The 25,419-nt window shown below is 39.4% G+C and overlaps 2 protein-coding genes across 2 annotated transcripts; one reads left to right on the top strand and one right to left on the bottom strand.

Annotated features, from left to right (window-relative positions):
* The first annotated feature begins 1,699 nt into the window (after positions 1-1,699).
* ankrd50l (ankyrin repeat domain 50-like) lies at positions 1,700-15,002 on the top strand. Its single transcript, XM_043248717.1, has 6 exons — positions 1,700-2,140; positions 3,847-4,099; positions 4,896-5,616; positions 8,902-9,149; positions 10,018-13,620; positions 13,871-15,002. Exons 3-5 carry the CDS (start codon positions 5,147-5,149, stop codon positions 13,617-13,619), a joined length of 4,320 nt encoding a protein of 1,439 aa, XP_043104652.1. The 5' UTR covers positions 1,700-2,140; positions 3,847-4,099; positions 4,896-5,146; the 3' UTR covers position 13,620; positions 13,871-15,002.
* A 2,389-nt stretch (positions 15,003-17,391) lies between these two features.
* Positions 17,392-25,295, bottom strand: LOC122351503. Its single transcript, XM_043248590.1, has 2 exons — positions 23,531-25,295; positions 17,392-20,806 (listed from the first exon to the last, which is right to left on the bottom strand). The coding sequence occupies exons 1-2, from the start codon at positions 23,649-23,651 to the stop codon at positions 18,111-18,113; spliced, it is 2,817 nt and encodes a 938-aa protein (XP_043104525.1). The 5' UTR covers positions 23,652-25,295; the 3' UTR covers positions 17,392-18,110.
* Between the last annotated feature and the right edge of the window lie 124 nt (positions 25,296-25,419).

Genomic DNA, 25,419 nt, shown 5'->3' on the forward strand with positions numbered 1-25,419 from the left:
TTTTATCTTCTCAAACCAGAAAGCAAAAGGCAACTAATGTAAGCAAAGAGCATTATGCATAAAGCCCACTGAAAGCGGTTAAGTAACACGCAGGGTCAAGGTTTATAAAAGCAAACCAAATAGACGTTGTGAAAAGAACAGACAAAGTAGAGCACAAAATAATGGATTAAAGGCACCATAAAGACCTGCATGTTTTTCTCCAACCCAAATAACCACACTATCATTAAACTTATTAGGACAAATTAGATCCTTCCATTGACCTACATAGAATAGGCTATGTAACTGTCAACTAAAAAGTCAATTTTAGGATTTGAATATGCAAATACAATCATAAGCACATCATAAGACCTCTTACAGTATATGCGAACAAAATGAAGGTAAGTAATAATCTAGCAGTAAAAAAAAACAAACATATATGCAGACACTGTGCCGTCTGCTCTATCACTTACATCCAGAAAACTGAAAGCACCTGGGGCACAGAGACTAAAGCAGATCACTGGAGGCCAAGTAGTAACACAACTGTGTTTTCTGACATGGCCAAAGTATATTACAGTGGTGTCTGGGCATAACAGCAAAAGCCCTGTTGGTTAAATTATGTAATATTACCATCCCCTGCAGCCATGTACTTGCCTTAGCGTTTAATCACAGCATCCAGAAACTGTTAATGCACAATCTCATATCTGGCATGTCTGGACTTTGTCTGCTTAATGTTTACACAGCCTTGTGTTACACAGAGCGGCCACAGATTTGATCCTTTGTGAGGTGAACCATCTCTGCTCCATTCTCTTAAGAAAATGTATCTGTTCTAGTTGTAATATTGAGCAGAGCTCCAGGCAACAAATGCAAATGCAAAGTTATAGGCTTGTGTAGGAGGGAAAATTGATTCATGTGAGAGGAAAAAAAAAGCTGAATGCATTGCTCAGACCCAGATGCAATCATTTTAACATCTCAGATCAATTTCAATCTATTCTCTGCATGCTTTATACATGTAGCTGTGTCGCTCCTGATAATTGCACCATTAAAGTGGAATCTGCTGTAGCATAGCCTGTTTAGAAAATATAATAATTATAATCAAAGTGAAGGATCATCATAGTCACTGAAGACTGTATAGGCATTTTTGACAGTTTGCCAACTGTGAAATAAAAGAGTAAGAATGCTTTAGATGCAGGTGTGTTACTGTAGTCAGGAAGCTGCCTGTGAATTTATTCCAAGCATTATTGTCTGAATTCCTGGGCCTGCCTCGCAAATGCAAAAATCACACCAGAGGATTTCCAGTGCATCCCAGAAACAGGAAAAAAGGCTATTGTAAAGAACACTCTTGTTCCAGAAAGGTCAAAACATCAAGCAGTTCTTAAACATTCTCAGCAAGCAACAGAAAGGCAAAAAAATCACAATTTGTGTATTAAGGGTGTATTAAATAATATCCTCGTATTTCAACAAATCATTTTGGTAAACAAAGCCATCTATGAAAAAAAGTATTTCACACAAACTCTGGGCCTTATTTTAACCACCAAATAGTCCCTTTTTATATATTTGTACACATGTGTCTATTTATAATTACTTACTTTATAATTACCAATAGGTTTGCTATTTTGAATAAAAACTGTATGATAGTGCCATCTGATACTACTTAACAAACGCGCCCCCTCGTGGACTATAAGATCACGATCGGAATAAACCAATCAAGATGCATGAAAACTTAGAGCTGCCTAGGACTTCCATGGTGGGAGCAGCGCACGATCTTCTCCGTTTTTGCGTACATTTAGTCATTTGCTTCTGTGCAAATCTTCAGGAATTTTGGACGTACACGACGCAGAACAACACGGAGCTTCGCGTAACCAAACGACCACCTTACACTGCCCAAAACCAACGCGTCTGAGTGCGTGAATCCGAACACAGATGTGCCTTGGAGCGACACCGCGAACACGCGTGGATCCGTTGCCATGCTGACGAGAAAAGAACGGGTTATTTAAATTGCAGCCGTTGTGTCGTGAAGGATCCGAAGGCTTCGGGTTCCTGCTGCACAAGTGCTGTGTGCTGGTGGGCGTCAGAACGATGAAGATGCGGCACCTGTAACCTGCACAGTCTCCAGTTCCGGTGAATTAAACGCTATTCGGAACGCTGGAAACCGAGTGTACAGGTGAGGTGTCTACATTTTTTTTTATTGCGATAAATTGTGTTCTTGTGTTGGGTTCCTGTATCAGTGATCTCACATAACTTAGTTGGACTTTACGTAACCTTAAGGATAAAAATGGTTGGTGACCGAAAAGGGAGAGATTCACCTGTAGAGGTCAACTAGGTGTGCTTTGCTCAAAAGATGCGTAACCTCAGATGACTCCAGGAGGGACTGAACCTGTCACTTTGATGAAAGCTTAAGCTTTGTAATTATTTATTATTTTGGCATAACAAATATAATGCATATGAATCTGTATTAGTATAGTAGAAGGTAAGGTATCATTCTGATATTTTTTTATGTCTGATTTATAATCTAAGACAAATGTATTGTAACCTGTGTTGGGGTATTTCACATGAAATAGCATAAACATTAACTTTTTATATATATATATATAAAATGCGAAACAATTCCTGAGACCGCAAACATGTAAAAAAGATAATAAAGTGTAAACATAAGTAGCATTAAAATATGTGACAACTTGCCCCAATAAAAAAAGTCCAGAAAATACACTTATCTGAGCACAGTTTAAGTAGGGTTGAAAGGTGTGAAATATTTTCTGGTAAGTTTCCAAAATGTTTAGGGAATATTTCAAGTAGTCTCTTAATTATAAGAGGTTATAATAACTACATTATGATACATATGCATACAAGAATTGTACATTTCTGTTGATACGTCTAGGATTCCACACTACAGAACAATGCTGTCACTCCTGGGTTTTCCTGTCAACTACCTGTTTATTATAACACAGAGAAAAATATAGTGTAATTTATCACAACTGTAATTACAAACCGGTGAGGAATAATAAGCAACAGCTATATATATCATACATATCATGATCCTTATGAGTAGTATCCAGTTTGGCTTTCTTGGCAGTGCATCCTTATATACTTTGTGTAAGGTATGCGTCATCAATAGCAAAATCAATGTAATTCTTTAACAATGAAAATAAACCTAAAATGCAAGTTAACATTTCTGTTTATTACTTCTATATTTAATAAGCCTAGAAATCCGGCAAATATATTAAGGGGAAATGTACTAACATAGCTAAAACGCACATATATTACTTAACTACTTGTTATTCATCTGACACATTTATCCAAAGTAACCCAAAGTACAGTAATTACAGGGAGAGTCCCCTTGGAGCAATTTTGGGATGGGCACTTCCCTCGAGGACGCAATGCTTAGAGGATTCATGGATCATCCGTAACAATTTGATCCGGTGTGACCTCTGGGCAGACAGCCAGTATATTTAACCGCTACACTGCCCCACCCCCCAACATATGTTGTTGATTAGTTAGTTGTTGATTTAGACATTTTGTAAAAAACACACTGTCAGCACTGTATTTGTTGTAATGAGGTTGCTGTTCACTGAAGGCACTTCTGTTTTGTTTATGGCTTCTAATAAATTGCAGACATGTGAGGTATATTTAGAGCAACAGTCTGGATCCTGTCCATGATTTCTCGCTGTCTTAAGAGAATGTGCACAGACAAAGAAAGCAAGCAAGAAAAAGAAACACTTTATGACATCATGCATCTGTGTTTAAACTTTGACCCCAAACCCTAACTCCTCCCTTACTCATGCTCTCTCTCTTTCTCTCTCTCTCTCTCTCTCTCTCTCTCTCTCTCTCTCTCTCTCTTTCTCTCTCGCTCTCTCTCTCTCTTTCTTGCAGTCAGCTATTTCACTTCATGCCCTGACATGTTAAGGAGCAGGAGGGGAGGAGATAAAGGACCAGAAAAACCGGTAAGCAGCTGGGAGCCGAGGAGAATATGTGAAAGGAGGAGCAGATTTCAGTGTGTCCAGCAAAACCTGAGGAAGAAAGAAGCAACAGAAAGACGTGAAGAGAGAGTAATACGTTTAAGGCGAGACTGAACACTGCCATGGAGAAAACATAAAGGAAAAACATGACAACCTGAATTTCAAAGGTACGATTTTGTGTCATCTTTCTCTTTCACTCACTGTCTTTCTTGATCTCTCTTTAACTTTTATTTCTTTATTGCTCGGGACAGTTTGAGTTGAGGGTTGGGTCAGCACCTTGACTCGCTTGCATATCCGAGCTCTCGCTTTCATGGGAGTTTGACAGATAGGTTCTACCCCTCTTTCTATTTCTGTTTCCCTCTCAACCTTTCCTTCTCACATGTCATGGCTAAGTTAAATGCCAAGCTTTCATTTAAAGGTGAAGTATGTAATTTCTGTGCCGCTAGCATCACCAAATGGAATTGAGAAAACAAGGACTGTATTCAGTTGGTAGAAGCTTCCATGTTTTTCGACCATAATGGCTAAACGCAGCACCACCAGATCACTTGAGATTTACATGACAGTAGCCTATGCCAAAAATCATTCATAACGTAAGCCATTCAAATATGAATATCTGTGAATTGTGTAAACACTGTTTTATTACAAAACATCCTGACCAGTCAAATGCAGCAGTCTGGCGCAACCAATAGTTTACAGTAGTGCAATGAGTTTAATTGTATATTTTTATTATTTCCTGTTGTAAAAGTTTTGTTTTGTTTTAATCGTTCTGTATTTTTTAATCGACTGACCTCTGAAGCACTTTGAGCTGAGTTGTATATATGAAAAGTATTATTATTATTATTATTATGATAATCTATTATGATTATATTATATCTGCATATTAAACTGGGTTAGGAGAAAGTATTTAAACATCAACGTAATTATACCCTTCTCATCAAGCTTTATGTTTGTTTTGTCTTACAGGGCTTCTGACTAGCAGTATGACTTGGACATACGGGATTGCAAAATACAAACACACCTGCAGCCAACAGTCATCCGAGGACACTCTCTCTGATTCTTCATGCCGGAAACCTTTGGTAGCAAACATTTGCATACAGCCCAACCGAACCCCCCTGCTTTTTCTATGTTAACTTAATTGCAAGCTGTTTGAAAAGATTCCCAGAGCCACCTGCTTCGCTTGTTCTATCAGGGACTATGGAAGAAGGTAAATCTTCATGGTCCATCCCCGTTCATCTCCTGAGAGCCAGATGAGGAGCATGTTACCCAGCTTGTTACGGAGCCGGCGGTTCTACTGCCGTGAATGGGCCCTCGAGAAGCTACAAAGATGCCTAGAGGCGCGAGACTCCACCAAGATTGTGGAGGGAACAGCCCGTGTCTCTCCAGGGGTCCTAGTGACTGGGGGCCCGGGCACGGGTAAGACAGCCCTCCTCACAGAACTGGTTTGGCCCCAGTCGGAAGCATGCAGGGCGGCTGGGTTGGCATCACGGTGTTTGGCCTGGCACTATTGCCAGCGAGAGGATGCAGGCAGTATTGAAGTGTGGAGATTTGTCCTGGGGCTAGTTGAACAGTTGAAGGAAAGTACACTTCTGGGACCGAACTATTTGAAAGCGATAAGCAGTGCTGCTATTGCTGCTGTTCTGGAGCCCCTCCACTGCCAAAGAGAACCTGATGACACTTTTAAAAGGTTGGTTTGGTCACCTATCATAATTGCATAGAAAGTTTTAGAGTTAGTTTTTTAGACAGAATGTTTCCTCTCAACTGAACGGAAATTATGTGAATGAACACGTCGGTTAATTATTTATAAATGTAATGAGTAATAACAATGATATTGTTATTAGAACATGATGTACCAATACCAACTTTCTTTTTTTTTCTTTTTTTTCTAACGTTTTATATAGATTACAAATCTAAAAAAATTCACAGTACATCTAAAACCCACCTTTTCTTCTCAGAATTTCTCACATTTTTTCTTGCTTTTGCTCTGCAACAAATCACTCACTTTTCGAGATCCCTTTGAACTCATTTCTGTCAGCCTTTAGTTCTCCAAGCATTTCATGTTTGCTCTCCAAGCATTACTCCTGTGAGAAATCCCAGATGTTTCACAGCTAGGCCTTTGGTGTACCTTACACTCTCCCTCTGTATTTCACATAGTTTGTGCAAGGAAAATGACACTTCAGTGGGGCCTTTAAATGGCTTAGACAGAGTTTAACAGAGTGTCAGGCTCTAGAACATTTTAGCATTTAACATGAAATTTTAGATCAAATAATAAATTATACCTTCAATTTGTGACGTTTTTTGTAACAAATAAAGCGTCGCTGCAGAAGACAATTTTTTAAAATAAAATCCACACAGCTTTTTCTTATTCCTTTTTTAAAAGACAAAAAATGAATGCCTTTTTGTCTGTGATTATTTGGTTGTTAAAGTTTAAATTTTAAAATTGTGTAAACATCCATTTTCTGTTTATTTATAGTAAGCAGATGTTTTAGTGTTCGTTGTGAATGTAAATGCACTCAGTGGCATCTTGCTTGAACAACGTTTCTTTTATTGTTTCCTACCAAACCCTCCCAACCCTTATATTCTCCTCCTCCATCGTATTTTCATCTGATACCCCTCAGAAAGACTGTGAAAAGCAGGAAAAGGGGCTATTGTTCTGCTTTTCTGCCACATATATTTATTTATTTATTCCTCTTGTCGCAATAATGATGCCTATTCAGAGTTATCACAATAGCCCAGTATTCAGTGCAGATGGATGACGCTATTTACAACCTTCGAGGGGAAAAAAAAGGGGTAAAGACAGAGAGTCGTGCCACTAGTTTTTGGAGTTTGTGTCCCTTGGTGAGGTCGCCACACTGACAACTTTCTCTATTCTATTTATCTTCTTTCAGTGTTTGCTCTTACACTGGTTCTTTCAGTTTTCCCTCTCAGATCTGACGTAGAGGCCCACATTCCACATTTGCCTTACACATGCTAACAAACTGTTGTGATGTTTTTCTGTGGTCCCGGCAAGAGAATGTAAGAAGGGTTAGTTTAGGAGTTAAATGTGAGCGTCAGTCCCTGCTGTATTCAAAATGCTCTGTGACGTACGTAAGCTATCATTAACACTGTTTATTTGAAAGGCAACAAACGATGAAGACAGTTTATTTTATCAGGACATGAACTTCTGTCATCAGGAAATAATTATGACTTGATCATCAGTTTGAAGCTCTATAGATAGATATGTTGTAGTGAACAGAAAATTAGTTTAAGATTATTGTATTGGAAGTATGTAAAATCACTAAATGTTTTGCAAAGCAAAATGAAATTGTATTATAGCAACTGTAACCTATTCTCAGTTCATGTTTGGACTTCATCTGATTTTGGCAGTGAGGATTTGCAAATGTTTCCAGCTGAAGCAGTGGTTGGTTGTAAATCTAACTTTCAGCTGCCTGGCCATGACCAAAAGCCTTAAGACTCCCATTTTGTCCACTACTAAATATAATTTTTTTTACGTAACTCTTCTCTTAGGTTTGATCTCTTAACCCTTCTCTGTTTGAATTTAACTAGCATGACCATTCCTGGGGTCAAGACAAGCCCATAGCTTGTCTTTATAGACAGAATGAGTCAGGAAGAACATTTATTAGGTTGTTCGACTCAAGCTGTGATCTGTGAGCATGTTAAAAGGGCATTAGCTCAACAAATTAAGTGAGCCCACGTGTTGGAGATAAGGAACCGATAAACACGGCATGCTTATGACTATATATTTTATGGTGGGAGTATGAGACAGGAAGTTCAATACTGAACTGTTTAACCAAAACCGACAAAATAAGGTCTGCTATTTAAAATGCTGTTTTCTATTAAAGAAAACAAGTGTTGATGTTAATTATTATCAGAATTATGAGCTATCCTGACTCTAAAGAGAATGCAGTGTTTCCATCAAGTATTTTTTTCAGTTAATGATCAGTAAATTATGAAAAAAAAGATATCGGGGTTCAAAGACATTTTATGATGCATTATGGACTTTACATATGTGTATGTAAATATAGTACTATATACTACTATATATATATATATACACACACACACACACACACACACACACACACACTTCTATTCATTGATTATAATATAATATATTTACCATTTATTCAATTTTTTTTTTTTTGAAAATGTGTTGAATTTATTTGCCTAAATCATAATGCTCAAGCTAACAGAGCACCTTAGTGTTTTAGGAAATCAACCTACAAATTGTTTAGTTGGCTGCATATTTAGCTTGGATAGATGAAAGCATTATTATCATAAAGCACATCACATTTAAGTGTTGATTAAAAGAGCAATCATATCAGAGTCAAGTGGGTCAGCGATAAAAGCAACAAAGATATGTGAATGTGAGTTTGATAAGGAAGCAGCACCTTCACACTGTCTACTGGTATGCCCTGGAAGCAACAGGAAATCACAGAGCTTCCATAACACTGAGTCATGATGCCTCTGCAACCACACCTCAAGTTAGGTGAAGTGGCCAAAAGAAAAAATGCTGAAGAATAAGACGGCTTTGAAAAGCTGAGAGTTTGTTGGATGGCTTAGCATGTAGTATATAGTTCTAAATAAAGCACTCTTATAATTGCATTCTGCACAAAACAATGCCACATTTGTGCACTTGTTTCCTATTCAGATAAGCTCTGTTTTAGTTTTGAATTGACTTTCATTCATATGTGATGACATGTCTTTCCTATTTCCGATTCTTAAAATGGTTGAATTCCTCATTTTGCGCACTGTTGTTGAGAGAAATATGTCCTTCTTTGCTTCTCCTTCCTCTCCTTCCTTCTACTCCACCACCCCAAACATCCACCCCCAAGTTGACTCAATTTAAAAAATATATGTCTGTGTGGTTAAAGATGACACAATACTAGCAGTGGCAACTAGGTTATGCATTTTATGTGTGTTTTATTATTTTAAGCACTTTCTTAAAATGACCTTTTCGTTTTTTCTTTAGGGCAGTATTAGAACCCCTCTTGTCCTTGACACCACCAGCTCACAGTGTGTTTATTGTGGTTGATTCCCTGGACGCGGGATACTGTGGAGGTAATGGAGTTGGAGAAGGCTCAATATCAGGATCTGCGGCTACTCAGAGTTCCTCTATTGCAGAGCTCCTGCTAAAATACATACAGCTCCTACCCCCTTGGATCTTGCTAGTCTGCTCTGCACGCCGCCAGAACAAAGCCATTTGCAAGATGTTCTCAGGTATATGCTTAGATGATTAGATGGTACACAAAACACTCTTAGTTAAGGCTGTGTACAGGGATTTTATGTTCTGTGTTTAGAAACCCATTTAGCCATAAATGATTAATGTTTACCACACTTATATGGCCACCCAAACATTCTGTATTCCCAAACATACATCTTGTGACTCTTTATTTTCTTTGCTTTTTGCTCTTATATCAGTATATTATGGCTTTATAGTGCTTTGTTTTTTACTAGATTAAATGACCTGGTCTTATGAGATGAGGGTCCCACGCACTTATTTGCTCTTTTGGATGACATCTGAAGTATAGCGTTAAGAGATTACAATCTATTGTGCACTGGTTGTGTGTATATTTCTGCTTTTATAAACACATTTGAATGCAAGGTCCTTAACTTTGGCTTGGAAAGCCTCGAGGGCCATCATGTTTTACCTCAGCCCACAACATGAAAATACTGGGAAAAAATAACTGCACAATTTGCTAAAAACATACTGAGGTTATTCTGACAAATGGTTTTGTTGTTAATTTGTATAGTAACTTGAAGTTGCAAAAAAATGTGTGGAATTAAATGTCAAAAAAATTCAATGAACTAGAGAGCTAGTGCTGCATTCATAATGCACATTAAAAGCAATCAGATCAGTTGTGTGAATCTAACACCTACAACATTGTGAACCACTCAGAGACACTATGATGACAATAAAAACTATAATGAGATTCACACACAGTTTTATAAAGACAGAACATATGTATATTATTTGTGCATTCATAAAAACTCATCTGGATGTTTTAACAAATATTGTGTCTTACTATATCTCTCATTTTGTTATGTATTCTACTCTAATTTCATCTCTTGTCTCTCTAATCTGTAGGTTTTAGGAGGTTGTGTCTGGATGACTTAAGAAAGCCTGCAACTGTACGAGATGTACAGCAATATATCCTGCGGAGGCTCGACCAGGATGGGGCTTTGAGAAGACAGCTTAAACCAGAGACAGCTGAAATGCTTAATCTTTTGCACATAAAAAGCGGTGGCTGTTTCTTGTTTCTTGAGCGAGTATTAGATGGTGTTGCACATGGTCTAGTAGGACTTAGAGAAATTCGGGACATTCCTGGCACACTGAATGGCCTCTACCTTTGGCTCTGTCAGCGCCTCTTTCCTCGAAGACTGTTTGTCCATATTAGGCCTTTGCTGAATATCCTTTTGGCATCCCCACAACCACTAACAGCTGAGCAGCTCTACACTATTGCCAAAAGCCGTGACTTCTACCTAGGGATTGGAGACTTCCAGACACAGATGGTGGCTCTGGCATCTCTGTTTGTAGATGGCCCTGAGGGCAGTAAACTGCTCTTTCATAGCAGTTTTGCTGAATGGTTAACTGATGTTAAATACTGCACACAGAAGTTTTTGTGTTGTGTGAAGGATGGTCACCTTTCTTTGGCCATGTCCCTCTCTCTTCAAGCCAGCAGTTTGAGTACAGAAGAGACTTGCCAGCTGGCCCATCACCTTCTCAACAGTGGAGTTCATGAAGGGGAACCGGCCCTCCTGGCACTATGGCTGCTATGGACTGGAGTTCCAGCACTTAATGGTGCCAGAAAAGACTGTTCATCTAGTCGTACACCTGTATTAGTTCAGCAAGATGTGCTACAACTCTTAATGAAAAGTGGAATTTACCCTGCAAGCTGTTCACCAGACAATAGCACCAGTGTTGGGGTTCACTGTGTTGGAGGAGGAGGCAGGATAGTTCGGCGAGCATTACAGAGGGAAGACTCTGTGAGAGCACTTCTTGACAGTGGAATCAACGTAAACCGTACAGACCCATCAGATGGACGGACATTATTAGCAGCTGCAGCACACGCTGGACTTGTAGATGTGGCAGCCTTGCTGTTATGCCGTGGAGCAGACCCTTTACTGAACGACAACCAGGGGCAAACTGCACTGACACTTGCTGCCAGACAAGGCCATGTTGGTGTGCTGCAGGTCTTGCTAGAGTGGGTGCAGGAGCAAGGGAGCAAGAGTCCTACAGCACAAGCCCTGCTGGAGCATGTGGACAGTGAGGGATGGACTGCTCTTCGCTCCGCTGCATGGGGTGGCCACAAGGAAGCTGTGCGTCTACTTCTGGAAGCAGGGGCAGAGATTGATGGCTGTGATTCAGATGGCCGGACAGCCTTGCGAGCAGCAGCATGGGGTGGACATGAGGAAATTCTGTTGACCCTCCTTGATCATGGTGCTGAAGTGGACCGCTCAGATCGTGAGGAACGTACTCCACTAATAGCCGCAGCATACATGGGTCACAAAGAGGCAGTAGAGATCCTCTTGAATGCTGGGGCCGAATTGAATCTAGCGGATGGGGATGGACGTACTGCACTGTCTGTTGCTGCATTGTGTGTGCCATCGGCAGCTGGAGGACGAGGGCATGGAGAGGTTGTAAGCCTTTTGTTGGAGCGAGGTGCTGATCCAGAACATAAGGACAGAGATGGAATGACGCCTTTACTATTAGCCTCTTATGAAGGCCATGAGGAAGTGGTTGAACTCCTCCTGGAAGCTGGAGCTGATGTAGATGAAAGTTCTGGATTTCATCCCTCTGCTATCACTCCTCTACTTGCAGCTGCAGCTCTGGGGCATGCTGGCACAGTTAACCGTTTGCTGTTTTGGGGGGCAGCAGTGGATGGCATTGATGGAGAAGGTCGCACTGCTCTCTGCTTGGCTGCAGCAAAGGGTAGTGTTGAAGTTGTAAGAGCACTGCTGGACAGGGGTTTGGATGAGAATCACAAAGATGACCTGGGCTGGACTCCATTGCATGCTGCAGCTTGTGAAGGTCACAAAAGTGTGTGTGCAATATTGACAGAAAAAGGAAGCATGGCACGTGTGGGTGAGCTTGATGTAGAGGGTCGGAGCCCTCTAATTCTAGCAGCACAAGAAGGGCACTGCAGTACAGTCAGGCTACTTCTAGACCGAAAGTCACCCATTGATCATCGTGCATATGATGGACACTCTGCTCTCAGTGCGTCTGCTCTCCAGGGACATCGGGAGATTGTGGAGTTGTTGATGCGTAGAGGGGCAGACACTGATGTCCGTGATGCTGAAGGAAGACCTCTTCTTTATTTGCTGGTCCTGGAGGACCGTTTAGACATGGCCATCCTACTCATTGAAAAAGGCGGTGTACCTCTGGAGTCAAAAGATGCAGAAGGGCGAACTGCACTCCATGTAGCAGCTTGGCGAGGAGACCTTGAAGGTATTGAACTGTTGCTGAAATATGGAGCTGACCCAAATTCTAGAGATCTTGACGGTCGGCCTCCTTTGCACTCTGTGGCCTGGAGAGGTCATGCAGCTGCTGGCAGGCTGCTGCTTAGGGCTAAAGGTCTTAATGTAGACCTGGCTTGCAAACAGCAAGGTGCCACAGCGCTTAGTATTGCTGCTCAGGAGGGGCATACTGAAATTGTGGCCATGCTTTTAGAGAAAGGCGCAGAACCAGACCATGTGGACCGCTATGGTCGCAGCCCAGTCAAAGTAGCGGGAAAACAAGGTCATTTCACAATTGTGCAACTTCTGGAGAGCTATGGCGCAAAGCCCTTTTCAGGTCTCATACCATTTACACCTAGTGGTGCTCCCAACAATTCTTATTTTTCAGCCATAGTCAAGACCCAAGCATCCATTAGTTCAGGAGAAATGGGTGTTGATGGAGTCCCCGCCACTTCTTCTCCATCTTCGACATCTGTTTCTGCCTCCTGTTCCCCAGCATCCACTGCAGAGCGTTTCCACTCCATGCCTGCCTCACAGACTTCCTCCTCCACCTGCCACTCCTTGGCCACAGTACAGACCGTGCCTGCTGACAGCCTAAATTTCATCCAGCAGATTCAACAACATTCGCTTCCTCGCTGCCGCAGTCGGCCATCAACCTTGCCTCTACCTGGTTCCAATCAAGCCAGTCTTCAGGGCAGAGCTTCTAGGCACAATCAAAAAGCTGTCCCCAAGAGCAGTCCCACAAATGAACAGTGCACACTCACTGAACTCCTGGTCTCAGACAAACCCTTAAAAGGGCTTGGATACACGAGGGATGGCAACTACCTCTTAAAACCTAAAACTGCTTACATCATAGAGGATGTGATGGAGAAGAGCCTCAAACAAGCTGGAGGAGTAGATCTGAAATGGAACTCCGTTATGGCTTCATTAGGGGTGATGCCAAACCAGGAGGGCCAAATTCGTCAAACTAAAATTGGGGAAAGCGCCCCTTTGGGGTACCCACATTTTCACTTCCAATCCCATGCACAGAAAGATGATTGGGGTGGGATTCAAAAGACGTCAATATCTCCAACCATTGACCTTTCATCTATTTCCCCACATTGTGCCTTACCTGATGATTCTGTGTTTAACATTGCAACTACTGACCCTCAGCTGAATCTCAAACAGGCAATTAAACTGCAGTTTGAGGGCCCAACCAGTGCAGCACTTTACAAGCGGGAAACCCCTCTTTGAGGTGAGGCATTATATTTCTCAAAACATTACATATTACATTTGTCTATGTTTAACTGTAATTTGTCTAGTAAATGTTAAGTTTATGAATTGATCAAAGGCAGTTTTATTTATTTGAATGTCCATAATGTGTCTTATCGGGCAGTTGTCAGCTATCCCAGATGGAAGTGAACCACATTCTGCTTTTAAGCTGCAGCCTTTATGATTGTGACTTGGAATGTCTGGAATTCTAATGACAACTTTGTCTTTTGTAGGCAAACCTGGACATTTAGGAGTTCAAGGAGGTGAGGGTTGTGTTGGTAATCACTGCACTGTGTGTGGGAGGTGTTGAGCGCAGAGGAAGATGGCAGATGAGAGGGTCATAACACACTGACCTCCACCTCTCTTTAACCTGTTGACCCCAAAGCACAAAAGGAGAAGGAAAGACGTAGGGAGCATAGAGGAACCTGAGTTCAAAGGCTCAAGCTGTGTACATTCCAGAGCTTTTCCTCCTTGTGCTGTCACAATGGAGAGCAGCTGGCACTCTCTCATGCTCTGTCATACAATCACAGGAAAATCTTTTTACATTGAGAGGATCACTTATGGATATTTGCTCTGCTTGTGTTATGCATTTGCAAAAGTAAACATATAAATACCCCAGGGATTTTTGTGCACAAATCTTGACATAAATGACACAACCACAAGCTATTCACTCTTTCATCTTCATACACATTGTTGTTCAGCAGTGCCACCTTTGTTTTATGTTGGTGAAATATAAGAGCTAATAAGAATTCTGCTGAAACTGGAACACATCTACATTCAGAAAAGTCTTGGGTGACCTGCTGTACATTGCTCAGACTCTGTGATTTGCACAGAGACTTGGACTTGCTGGGACAATAAAAAGGGCTTTTTCAAAGCGCCACTGTCGCTTAGTGGCTTTATATTCCGGATATGTTTTCACTAGTGGAAGTCAATAGCAATGTTTATGTCTTCTAAAAATGTGTTAAATTTAAAATACTGTTTGTTTCGGACATAAATTGCTATTCCTTATTTAACTTGCGTTTTTTTTCAATTACGCATTCTGTCATATTACCAACAAAGAACGAGTTAACCTATCACCAAGGCAAATTATCATTTTAAAGCTTCATTCTAGTTGAATTACAGAAAGAGATGGGGAAAAAGAGAAAGTGAGAAGTTACTGTTCTACAAGCATTTAGAGAGGAAGATATGACCTCCCATACATGCTCATCAGAGAATTACTAAATTTAAGTGGAACGTCTTAAAAAAGTAGGTGTGACGAGAGATCGTGATGTGAATTTTACATTTTGCCATAGGTAATTTATAATGTTTATACTTTTTTTGTATGTTCAAATTTATTGAAATGCTCTAATTAAAACTGTATATGATTTTGTGTGTCTGTGTGCAAATTTGTGTGGGAACAAGAAAGAAGCAAACCTGGCATCTCTAGGTTTACATGAAACAGATAATTTAGCACTTCTGTCCCTCACATTTATTTTGACTCTGTGCAAATATGGTTGTCGTGTGTCTCTTGAATACACCAAGTTAGAACGCATTAAGAATGAAGGAGCTTTGAAAGGAAACATTTTCAGTTTATAATGACTTAATCTCAGTCACTTTAACAGTTACTTTGCAAGGAAGTAAAAAAAAAAAAGCCCGAGCATTCATGTTTAACAGAAAATAAATGAGCGCGATGATGGACTTTTCTGGGCCAAGCCATTTAAGTTAAATCTATGGGCTCAAGAATTCAGATGTTTTGTGTCCTTAGTGTGTAGCGTACATTTCTCCCTTACTCTAAATGTAAAAATGTTGCAAACTCTTCAATGAGCTTTTCCTTATTTGTACATTCTCATATGGCTAACATTTGTGCCCCCCACCCCTCACACACACACACACACACACACACTCATCTCTCACTGTGAGGGGTATTTTTTATTGCCCCTCTAAAGTTTACTTGCTACATCCATAAATCCCCTCAAAGCAAACAACTGTGGCTGTGTGTGCCACTCATTTGCCATTTTGCCTGATACAGACAATGTTCATACTGTAATATACAGCACAAAACACCCACACTAGCCACCCATATTCTGTTAACTGTTAAAGAATACCTCAAGGAAATGTTTATTAATTCTTAGATGAGGGGAAAAAGGTAAATTTCCCTTAAGACATGCACAGCTCAAACAACAGAGGCATACTTCTCCATATTAATAATTATTTCTTATCCATAAGCACATTATTATAGGTTGCATGTGGATCTCAATTATGCAGCTACATACTACTTGTGGCAAAACTGTTACTGTTACAACAAGCTAGACCTCATAAACGCAATATCAAAAAGTTTACTATGTCATTATCATCTATTTAAAATTCTCGGAGACATTTTAATTTCTCAGACTGCTGAGACGTTTTAAAGCATATCATTTTCATTTTGAAAGTTGGCTATCTGTGCTCTTTCATATATTTTTTTTCTTTTATTTCAAGACATAACTAGTATTTACCCTATCTGGGATGATGTGGTTTGGGGTTTGTAGATAAACTGCAAACTCAGGCATTCCTCTGTAATGAAGGACAACTTGCACCCAGTTCTTTTATAGGTGTTTTTTTCTTGTAGACACTGCAGGATATATTTTTTATTTGAGAATTTTAAGAGCCATCTAACATTCCTTGCTTAACATCATTCTTTAAGGCTTATTCATTGCAACCATTATATGGGACCTCACGGACAAGATGGTGGTTTAAAATAATTTTTCTGTTATGCCTCAATAATGCAGATACCAGAATATCTTTATTACTAAGTCTAGCTTTACAAAAATCCAGAGCCAGAGTGTATTCAAAATAAACATTTGATTAGCTCATTCATTTCCTGTGAATCAAATCCATGACCTTGACATTGCTAAATACATGATCTACTGTTTTTTTTACTACAGGAATGTAAGAATTGTTACTTATTGAAATGCTTATGGTTAAATGTTCAATGTAAAAGGCTGATAAATTTAACTTTCTAAAACAATTTAAGAATGGAACAGGACAGGTAGAACAGGTTTCTCTTTCTGGGAAGTTCATCTGCCTGTGTCAATTCCACATCCCACACTATTGTGACCTGGCAAATAGACATATTATCTGATATTAAAGTATTTCAAATGTCATTCACTGCACATGAGGCGAAAAAAGAGACGTGACGAAAACCTTAGTTGAATTAATTCCAGCTTCAGGCACACACAAAGTCAAAGACAAGTCTCCACTTCCTGACCAACAAGGAGACACCACATCCTCTGACAGTGTAAACAAGGGAGAGGAAAACCTTTCTATTGAATAACAAAACATTTTTAGGACAGAGGAAGGATATCACAAAAATGTCTATAATTTTTTTGTGTATGAAATGAGGTTATATAAATGTTTGCATGTTTGCGTAGACCCTTCAAAAAGTGAGCAGATGTCATTTTGATTAGATTATAGCCATCCTGTTTTTTTGGGGTCAAGCCAAGACAATGTGTTTAGCCTAGTTTGGAACTGAAAAGGAGTAGCAGACTGGGTGTGTTTGTTAGTCAACATTCCCTGTTGAGCTTTGAGAGACTCTCACTCATGCAGCAAGTCATTACAGAACTCCGAGGATTCTAGAGTTAGCAGGAAAGAATTCCAGAATTATTCAAAAGATTCCAGTGGTTCTGGTTCACTTTTTTAAAATTTCACAGTCATACCAAAAATATTTCACATTCAGTAGTTACATTCCCATTTTATTTCAAGGGCCAAGTATACTAATGATAAAAAGAACTGCTCAGATAGACTTATAAGCTCCTTTAATGTTATGTTTGAAGAACAGTCAAAGACATTCTCACATATAAATTCTGATATTTTAGAAAACATCTAAAAAACATTTTTTTTAATAATCAGGAGCCTTGTCCATTATGTATTGGTGTTAGGAATGAGTTTTTTTTTTTTCTTGAGTTCACTGATGAACAGATACTTTTCAAATGCATTAACATGTTGATGTATCATTACTGCCTCCTGCTGGCAAGGTTATTTATTATCAATAGCATGCAGTATAGTCTCATTACAAAGTCAAACAAGTGCAGTACAAAGAAAAATCACCAGGGATTCAAAACAAATATCAAAGCACAACACACAAAAATCCTAGGTTATTTAGCCTATGCATTCAGTCTTTTGTATAAAAGTATTTTTTTTTCAATCCCTTTTGTGACTGTGATAAGTGTTGTATTATACATAGCCTATACAAACACACATACATTACATATATATTGCTAAATATTCATCTCATTAAGGTCCAATTCTGCTGCTTAATAGTCATGTAGATGTTCAGTTTAGGTACTGGATAAAAGGGACGTAGAATATGGTCATAAAGAATGTGCTTTGTAATTGCAAATAAACAGCCAATATGTTATCAGTAGTTATGCTAATAAGCAGCTAGGTTAATAGTAAGTACTGATACCTATACTAAAGTTTTACCTGATTTTGATTTTTAAGCTTTGTAGTAACTCTTCATTTGTACTGATAAATTTTAATGCAGTGGTGCATGCTATCTGACACAACGAGGAGATCATTAGGTAAAAGTGCCAGTCCACGAGGGCTGCTCAGTCCATCAGACACAATCACTCGTCCTGCCCCATCAGGGGGATATAGAAGCACCCGATGTTTTTCTCCCCAGTCTGCCACCAAAACAGACCCATCCTTATCAATGCAGAGGCCCCACGGACAGGAGAGTACGGGTCCTAAGCTTGAACAAACACCCAGGATTCGTAGAGTGTCCCATCCTGGTCCTAAAATCTTCACACAAGGCTCCTGCCCCATTTCACTGCCTCGCTCAGACACTGCAACAAGACCAGAGTGCAAGCATGCTGTGACCAGGTAAGGCCGGTGGAAACCGGTAACTACAGTGCGTTCCAATCTGGAACCAGTTTTAGGTTCAAGTTTTAGTGCTGTAAGAGTGCCCTTTCGTATATCTGCAACTAGGAATTCATCTCTTTGGGTGACAGTCACTCCCCTCGGTGCTTCCAACTCATCTCGAGGTACTCCTGCAATGTAGGGTCCCCCTCCAAATGTTTGGAGGAGACGCCCATGCCGACTAAGGATCAGGAGAGCCCTTTCAGCTGCACAGCTCAGAGCAATTAAACCCTTGGCATTAACAGCCACATCGAAGTAATTGCGGCAACGTCGTGAGGAACCTCCCAAGTCATTACTTGGAGAAGTCACTTGTTGTAGGACATTGCCATTGACATCAGTTACCTGTACACGAGCATTCCCACAATCCACAAGGAATAGTTGGCCTTGTGGTGTTGCATGGACACCACTGGGCAGTGTGAGATCAGCACGTCCTGAGCCTTGTTTACCAAACTGCCGGACAAGATGCACCTCTTCTGGTGCCAATGATTCGGCATCCTCCTCTAATTCCAGAAGAGCTGGCTCACTTCTTTCTCCACGCAGTCTGTTCTCATTTAGAGAATTTTGCCGTCCTGATGTGAAGTGGTTTATTTTTTTCTGAGATGAGTTATCTATAACAGACATAGAGAGTGAACGAGACACTCTACTGGAACAAGTAACATGTTGTTGGTTGTTCTTTTGAGAGAAGTTACCATGACTGTGACAGGATTTGGTCCGTGACACCTCGTTTCGTTTTTGGAAGGTGGGGCTTGAGAGTGAGGACATATGACTCTTAGTTACACTCCATGTGCTTGACGGGTGTGTTTTGGATTCACTGAGGGGTCTGTTGCAATAGGAAAGATCAGCAGCCGATCTGGAGAGGCGAGCGGTAGGACGCAGGGAGTTGGTGAAATCTCTGGGGGAGTTGACAATGAAAGTGTATCCAGAATCTACACTGTCTGCAGGGGATGGTGCACGGTTTTGTGGCTGGTCATCTGAGGATGCACTTAACTGAGAACAAGACCTACCACGAAGGAAGTGGTTGTTGGTGCCTTGATTAGCGGTTATCTCTCTGGGGCTTTGCAGTGATGAAGATACGGTCCGTCTGGCATGATTTTTATGGTCAAACTGATGCAAGAACCAGCCACCTTGTTCTTGGTGACCTTGTTCTGGAGATGGAGAGAGTTCTCGTTGCCTTCTTGCTCTCTGTGAAGCAAACTGTGTGATTGGTCCATTTTGTACATGGGCAAAATCCTGACCCTCTGCCTCGCCATGACTAAGTGATGGTACAGCCAAAAAGAGCTCATCTCCTTTGCATTCAGATGAAGGAGATTCACACTCATCCTCCTGTGATGAATCCCTTTCACGTAGGACTTGTTTAGGAGATCTTTGACGCAGTTGTGGGGACTGACGTTTCACCTCTTCCCCTGATTCTTCATCACTTCGGGCTGACAAACGGAGCTTCCGGACAACCCTCAAGTTCCCACTACTAGTTGTTGAGTGCCTTGGGTTAGGCCCAGGAGATAAGACTTGGTTTTGCAAAGGACTTGTTCCAGCAGGTGTGCTCTGGCCCTCTCCACTGACATGAGCCCCACCGCGTGCTTCATTGGCATGGAGGGAACACAACTGCCCCTGCGGCCCACAGCCTCCAACAGGAAAATGGATGTAGTGGTCTTGTACATTGATTTCACCAAAAGTTACAGCGTTTGGTTGGGCACTTGGCTTAAAAGACACACGTTTGAGAGTAAGTGAGACTTCCCAAGGTTGGACTAGTTCTTGAACGCCCTTAAGAAGCTGGTCCCGCTTCAGATCCCCCTCTCGATCTTTATTACAATCACCACATATCTTTATTATCTCTCTAAGTTTAATGACTTTATATAACCGCTGGTCAACCAATTTTTGTCCAACCCTTATGGCTGCTCCATTGTCCCTCTGCACCTGTTCCAGTCTGAGCTGTAGGTCCCTGTGATCTTGTTCTACCCTTTCCAGTAGACGACGCTCCTCCCTTTGTGCTCCAAGCAGTGCACGCTCCACACCTCGACCTACTGACTGTGCTTCAGTCACTTGTTGCTCTCTTAGTCGCCTGAGGTCTGTTTCACATCTTGCTAAATCACATAGGGCCTGGGTAGCCCAACAAGGTAAGGAAAATGAAGAGGCTGCAGGAGTAGGTTTTGAGTCCTCATGACCTTCTGTGTCTGATTGTGCTGATGGGCTTAGAGGAGGCTGTGGAGATGTGCTAGGGGAAGTCTTGTTGCTCACTGGAGATCCAGTAGACATCTTTGCAGAGAATTTGTTGATGCTATTGAGAAGGCTTGAACCTTTTAGGAGAGTTATAGAAAAAGACGGATTAATACTGAGACCATTAGAAAAATTAGCTTCATAACACTAGAAAAGACTCATAAAAGACTATGTTACTGACATCAATTTAATCAATATACTTGAAAATATCATAGTATGACATGAAAGCACAAAACAAACAAAATGCAAAGACATATATGACTTGTGTGAATAAAACACCATAATGTACTTTTCAGGTCAAGCAGTCATGCAATCTCAATACTTTCTTTACAGTTTAAGAAAAAGGAGATGCTTTGCTGCAACCAAATTCATGACAACAGCAGCCACGACAACATAATGACATAATAACAATAGCATAAAAAATGTAAAATAAATACACCAATTATATAATTGCACAATGGAGTAATTATTATAATTACCTTCACATATAATTATATATTAATAACAATAATGTGCTGACTATTTTAAAATAAGTGTTGAGGTGACAGTAGTGCATGTAAGTTCACTCTGATACAACAACGTTATAACTGTTGACAGCAGTTTTTACATCAAAATATATGCTGGATTATAACTTCAGGAATATTAAAACATTTAAACAAATCAACCAAAGAAGCAAAAAAGGTTTTTGAAAAAGTTGTTTCATCTTACCCTTTTTATTGTCTTAGCTAAGATGTTTCTTGGAGATAACAACACAACACTCAAGCCATTGTTTCAGTCTGTTGTACTGACTGTAAGTAGGAAACCTTAAGCGGCTTACTTCTGGAATTTGATATGGTTTGCTGTCTTGCAGAACAGTTGCTGAGCACATTTGAGAGGGCAAACAGTGAAACAAAACCAGGGAACAAACTATGCGCTTTTTGTTTGCCTTTTCTGACTGCCTTTATTTTTCGTGTCTATCAGCTATATATGGATCACATTCTTGTGCTGCTGATTATTTATTTACTCTTTAGTGTTATCATTATTATTACTTCTTTTATTGCTTACTCTATTTAATAGTTGCAAAGAAAGTATCCCTTTCCTACTATACTGATGTGCATGTGATAAACAAAACTTTGACCTTGACTGACAGATAGAAAGCCGAGAAACTCTAACAGAACTGATGAATCGAGGGAACCAAGGAATGGCTAGAGGAAGACTACTGAAAAACACACAGAGAAAGTGTGGCAGACAGACAAATATGAGCAAAGGAGAGGGAGAGACAGATAGAAGAAAGAGAGTCAGAATATTTCTAGCACTGAGGAGATTATTAGCATTTCAAATTCAGGCAGGCAGGCAGTGAACGAAGGAGGACAGCATATATGTGGGAGGCAAAAGACAGACTAAAAAGAAAAAAAAAATGTCATCGCAAAACTGAGAAGTGCACTTGCTCTCCCTTGCTCACTTGTATTCTCACTCTGCACATTTCTATCTCAGCTCTTCAGGTCCCTTCAGGCCCAGTGTGACATCAGGCTACACATCAGCACAACGCTCTAATACTTAATTCATGATGAAGTTTAAAGCATTCGAGCCCAACGTGTGCGTGTGTAGTGGGAGGAAGAGTTACAGCAAGTAAAGAAAATTAGGTTATTATCAGAGTACATGAATATTCATGCCGTGAATATCGTTTGATAGCAGTGCATACATGAGATGAATGATAAACATTGCTTTTAGATTTGTAAAAAAAAAAAAAAAAAAAAAAAAAAAAAAAAAAAAAAAAAAAACTGCATTCTATAAGTATTATGAGTAGCAATACACAACAATTTAAGAAAAGCTTATTGGCAAAATTGTGTAATGTAGTACAATATTTCCCATAATTCCCACACAATTTGAGACAGGGCTTACTTTATGCAATACTATTTTACAGCACTAGTCCTGATTGGTTCAGTTTGAGAGACAACGGTATAAAAGAGACAAGGGACAAGGTAGAAATCTAGATGTCAGCAAGACATTCCAAGCAGGAGAATATCTGAAATAATGACATAAGGGACTATTCCAAGTCATTCCTTTTGCCAAGTCAGCAACATTTTCTCTGTGTGTAGTTTAAAAAAAATATGTGCAATTGTAATAGCATTCAGTCTAAGAAGATTTATCATCTTTGAAAAAAAAGAATGCCAGTGCTGTCTATAAGTCTTGGTGAACTTCTTCATATGCTAATTTAGAAAACTGGAGATTAAACCATTTCATTGCAGTAGAAATGGGAACAGACATTTGCATAATTGTAATACTGCATGCAAAGTCATCTGATATGGTGCAAGTGTTTGTGTGTTCTCCTGTGTCTCTTCTGTAGGTATCCTCTCAAGTTACTTCTTACATTATCTATGAGGCTGCTGCAGATGAACTCTGCGTATTGGCTTCACAAAGGAAGGACAGTAAACAAAAGCAATAAACTATTTTTTAAGCAAAAACAGTTACTATAGCAAACTAAATCTATCTTCATGCAAAAAGCAATTTACTATAAATATAACTCCACTAAACAAATTGCAAACTGGCAGTGTCAGATAACATTACAAATAGTTTCCAATTGCTTATTTATAACCAAAAAAATGTAACGCAAGTAATTCATTAACTGCTCTTTAAAACTATTGTAAATCATTAAAAACTTATTCTTTTTATATACTATTAGCAACTTTAAATAAATAAATCAATTAGAAGAAAAGCTGTGTTCAACATAAATTTAACAAAAATGATACTTGACCGTTAAATAATAATAAAATAAATATTTGGTCTTTAATTCTAAAAAACTGAACTGAAGTTGAAAGTCTTACCTGCGGCTGTCACCTGCTCCTCTGTCACTACCCTCCTCTTCCACAAGCATTCGATTTTTCTTCTCTTGCTAGTTGTCCCACCGTTGCTAGGGAACGGTACAGAACTAAATAAATTAACCATGGTGGTGTGTGAGGTATAAAATGAACATGCACAATGAGTTCACCATATTCCAAATGTATAGGTATTTATTTGTCACAATGTAAACTTAAATGAGTTTTAGAACCTGCACCTTATACATTCAAGAAGAGCAAACCATATTGCACATACAGGGCCAATCAAGCACTGAATTGAAATTGCTCTAATTTTGTACTTTTCTACATTATAATTTTCCTCAATCAATTTGGATATATAGAATCCTTGCAGTAATAAATTCTTGGGTATTTATTTATTTTTTATGAATTTAATTACGAATTATTAACAAGCAAGCAATTGCAAATCTTGATAATGCTTTCAGCTAGCTGACTACAGAACAGATTCAATCTGACATAAGAAAATAAAGTTCAGCTATTGGATAAGCAGCTCCGTGAGTCACATGTCTAATCAACAAGATGCCAATCGTGGGAGTTTGAGGACCTTCCGCGTTACGCAGATACTGGCTGTAGGTATATCAAAGTGTGCTCTTCATACATCTCTGAAGTGAATTGAATTAATCAAGACATCTGATAAAGCCCAGAGACCGCAGAGGTTCACAGCATCAGTGCTTGCTTCTGCAGGGGTTCTTGTAATGAAATGCCTTCTTGCACATGGCTAACGTTACATGAGTTAAACTTTACAATAACGTAAAAAAAAAATCACGTACTTGATACGGTTTGCCACATCTGTGTAGTGAACCCATTTGATTCATGATCCTTCAGAAATTATTCGGTGCTCGATAAACATTATCAACAGCTGTCTGGGGGCAAAATAAGATACTTAGCTAATAAAATTACCTTTTTAAGTAACACATTTCTTTATAATGGGAGTATATGGGAGTTTAATTAATTTCACTTTGATTCACATATATTGACTGACAGCTGTTGCCATGTTGAGAGAAATTGGGAGAAACATGAAGCTAAGCTACTGTTGTTCTTCCTTCAGTGTCAACATGCCATTACTTATCTTACTTGAACGAAAACAGATTCAGTATTCCTTAAATGAATAAAATCAAGAATCAAACACAAACTCAGTATATTACACAAACCTGCAATAATTAAATATAAGTTTATAATGTAAATAAACATCCTTTAGGCTGTGTATTTATTCCCATTATATTAACCAATGTCCTTGCTAGTGACCTTTGGTGACCCAGTTCAACCATATTCTTCATGCAATTTGTTTGAGCTGCATGCTCTACCGTACAGACGTGAATTCACATTTCTTTCATACATATAAATATAAATACACACACACACACAAATATATATAAAATATTTAAAAAAATTAAATTTCTGACTATTTTTGTTGCATGACTCGAAGCTTATGAAACACATTTGTTCATTACAGCAGCATTGTCAGTCTCAGATTCTTTACCCAGTGAAGACATCTATCAGCAAAAAAAAGCTAGAAATAGGGAGGTAAAGAATCCCAATAAGTATGATGGCTCAGAGGAAACTGGGTCATTTTTTCTGACAAGCCAATATATAAGGTGTCATCTAATCTGCAGCTTAAAACCAGTCTACATACAGATCAAAACAGAGCGTCATATTTATTTTTTAAATCCTTAAAATTAATCTAAATCCAAGCAACAGATCAAGTCTAATTTGTGCATTTGAGATGCGATTATTTTGTTTACATTTCATATGCATTTTGTAATCATTATTTCTAACGTTATTTGCCACCAACCACATCTTAATTAAAACAAAATGACAGAAAATCTCACCTCTATAAACTTCTCAGAAATAAAGACAAA

Source organism: Puntigrus tetrazona, chromosome 9, assembly GCF_018831695.1.
Source record: "Puntigrus tetrazona isolate hp1 chromosome 9, ASM1883169v1, whole genome shotgun sequence".
In the NCBI taxonomy this organism is placed as follows: Eukaryota; Metazoa; Chordata; class Actinopteri; order Cypriniformes; family Cyprinidae; genus Puntigrus; species Puntigrus tetrazona.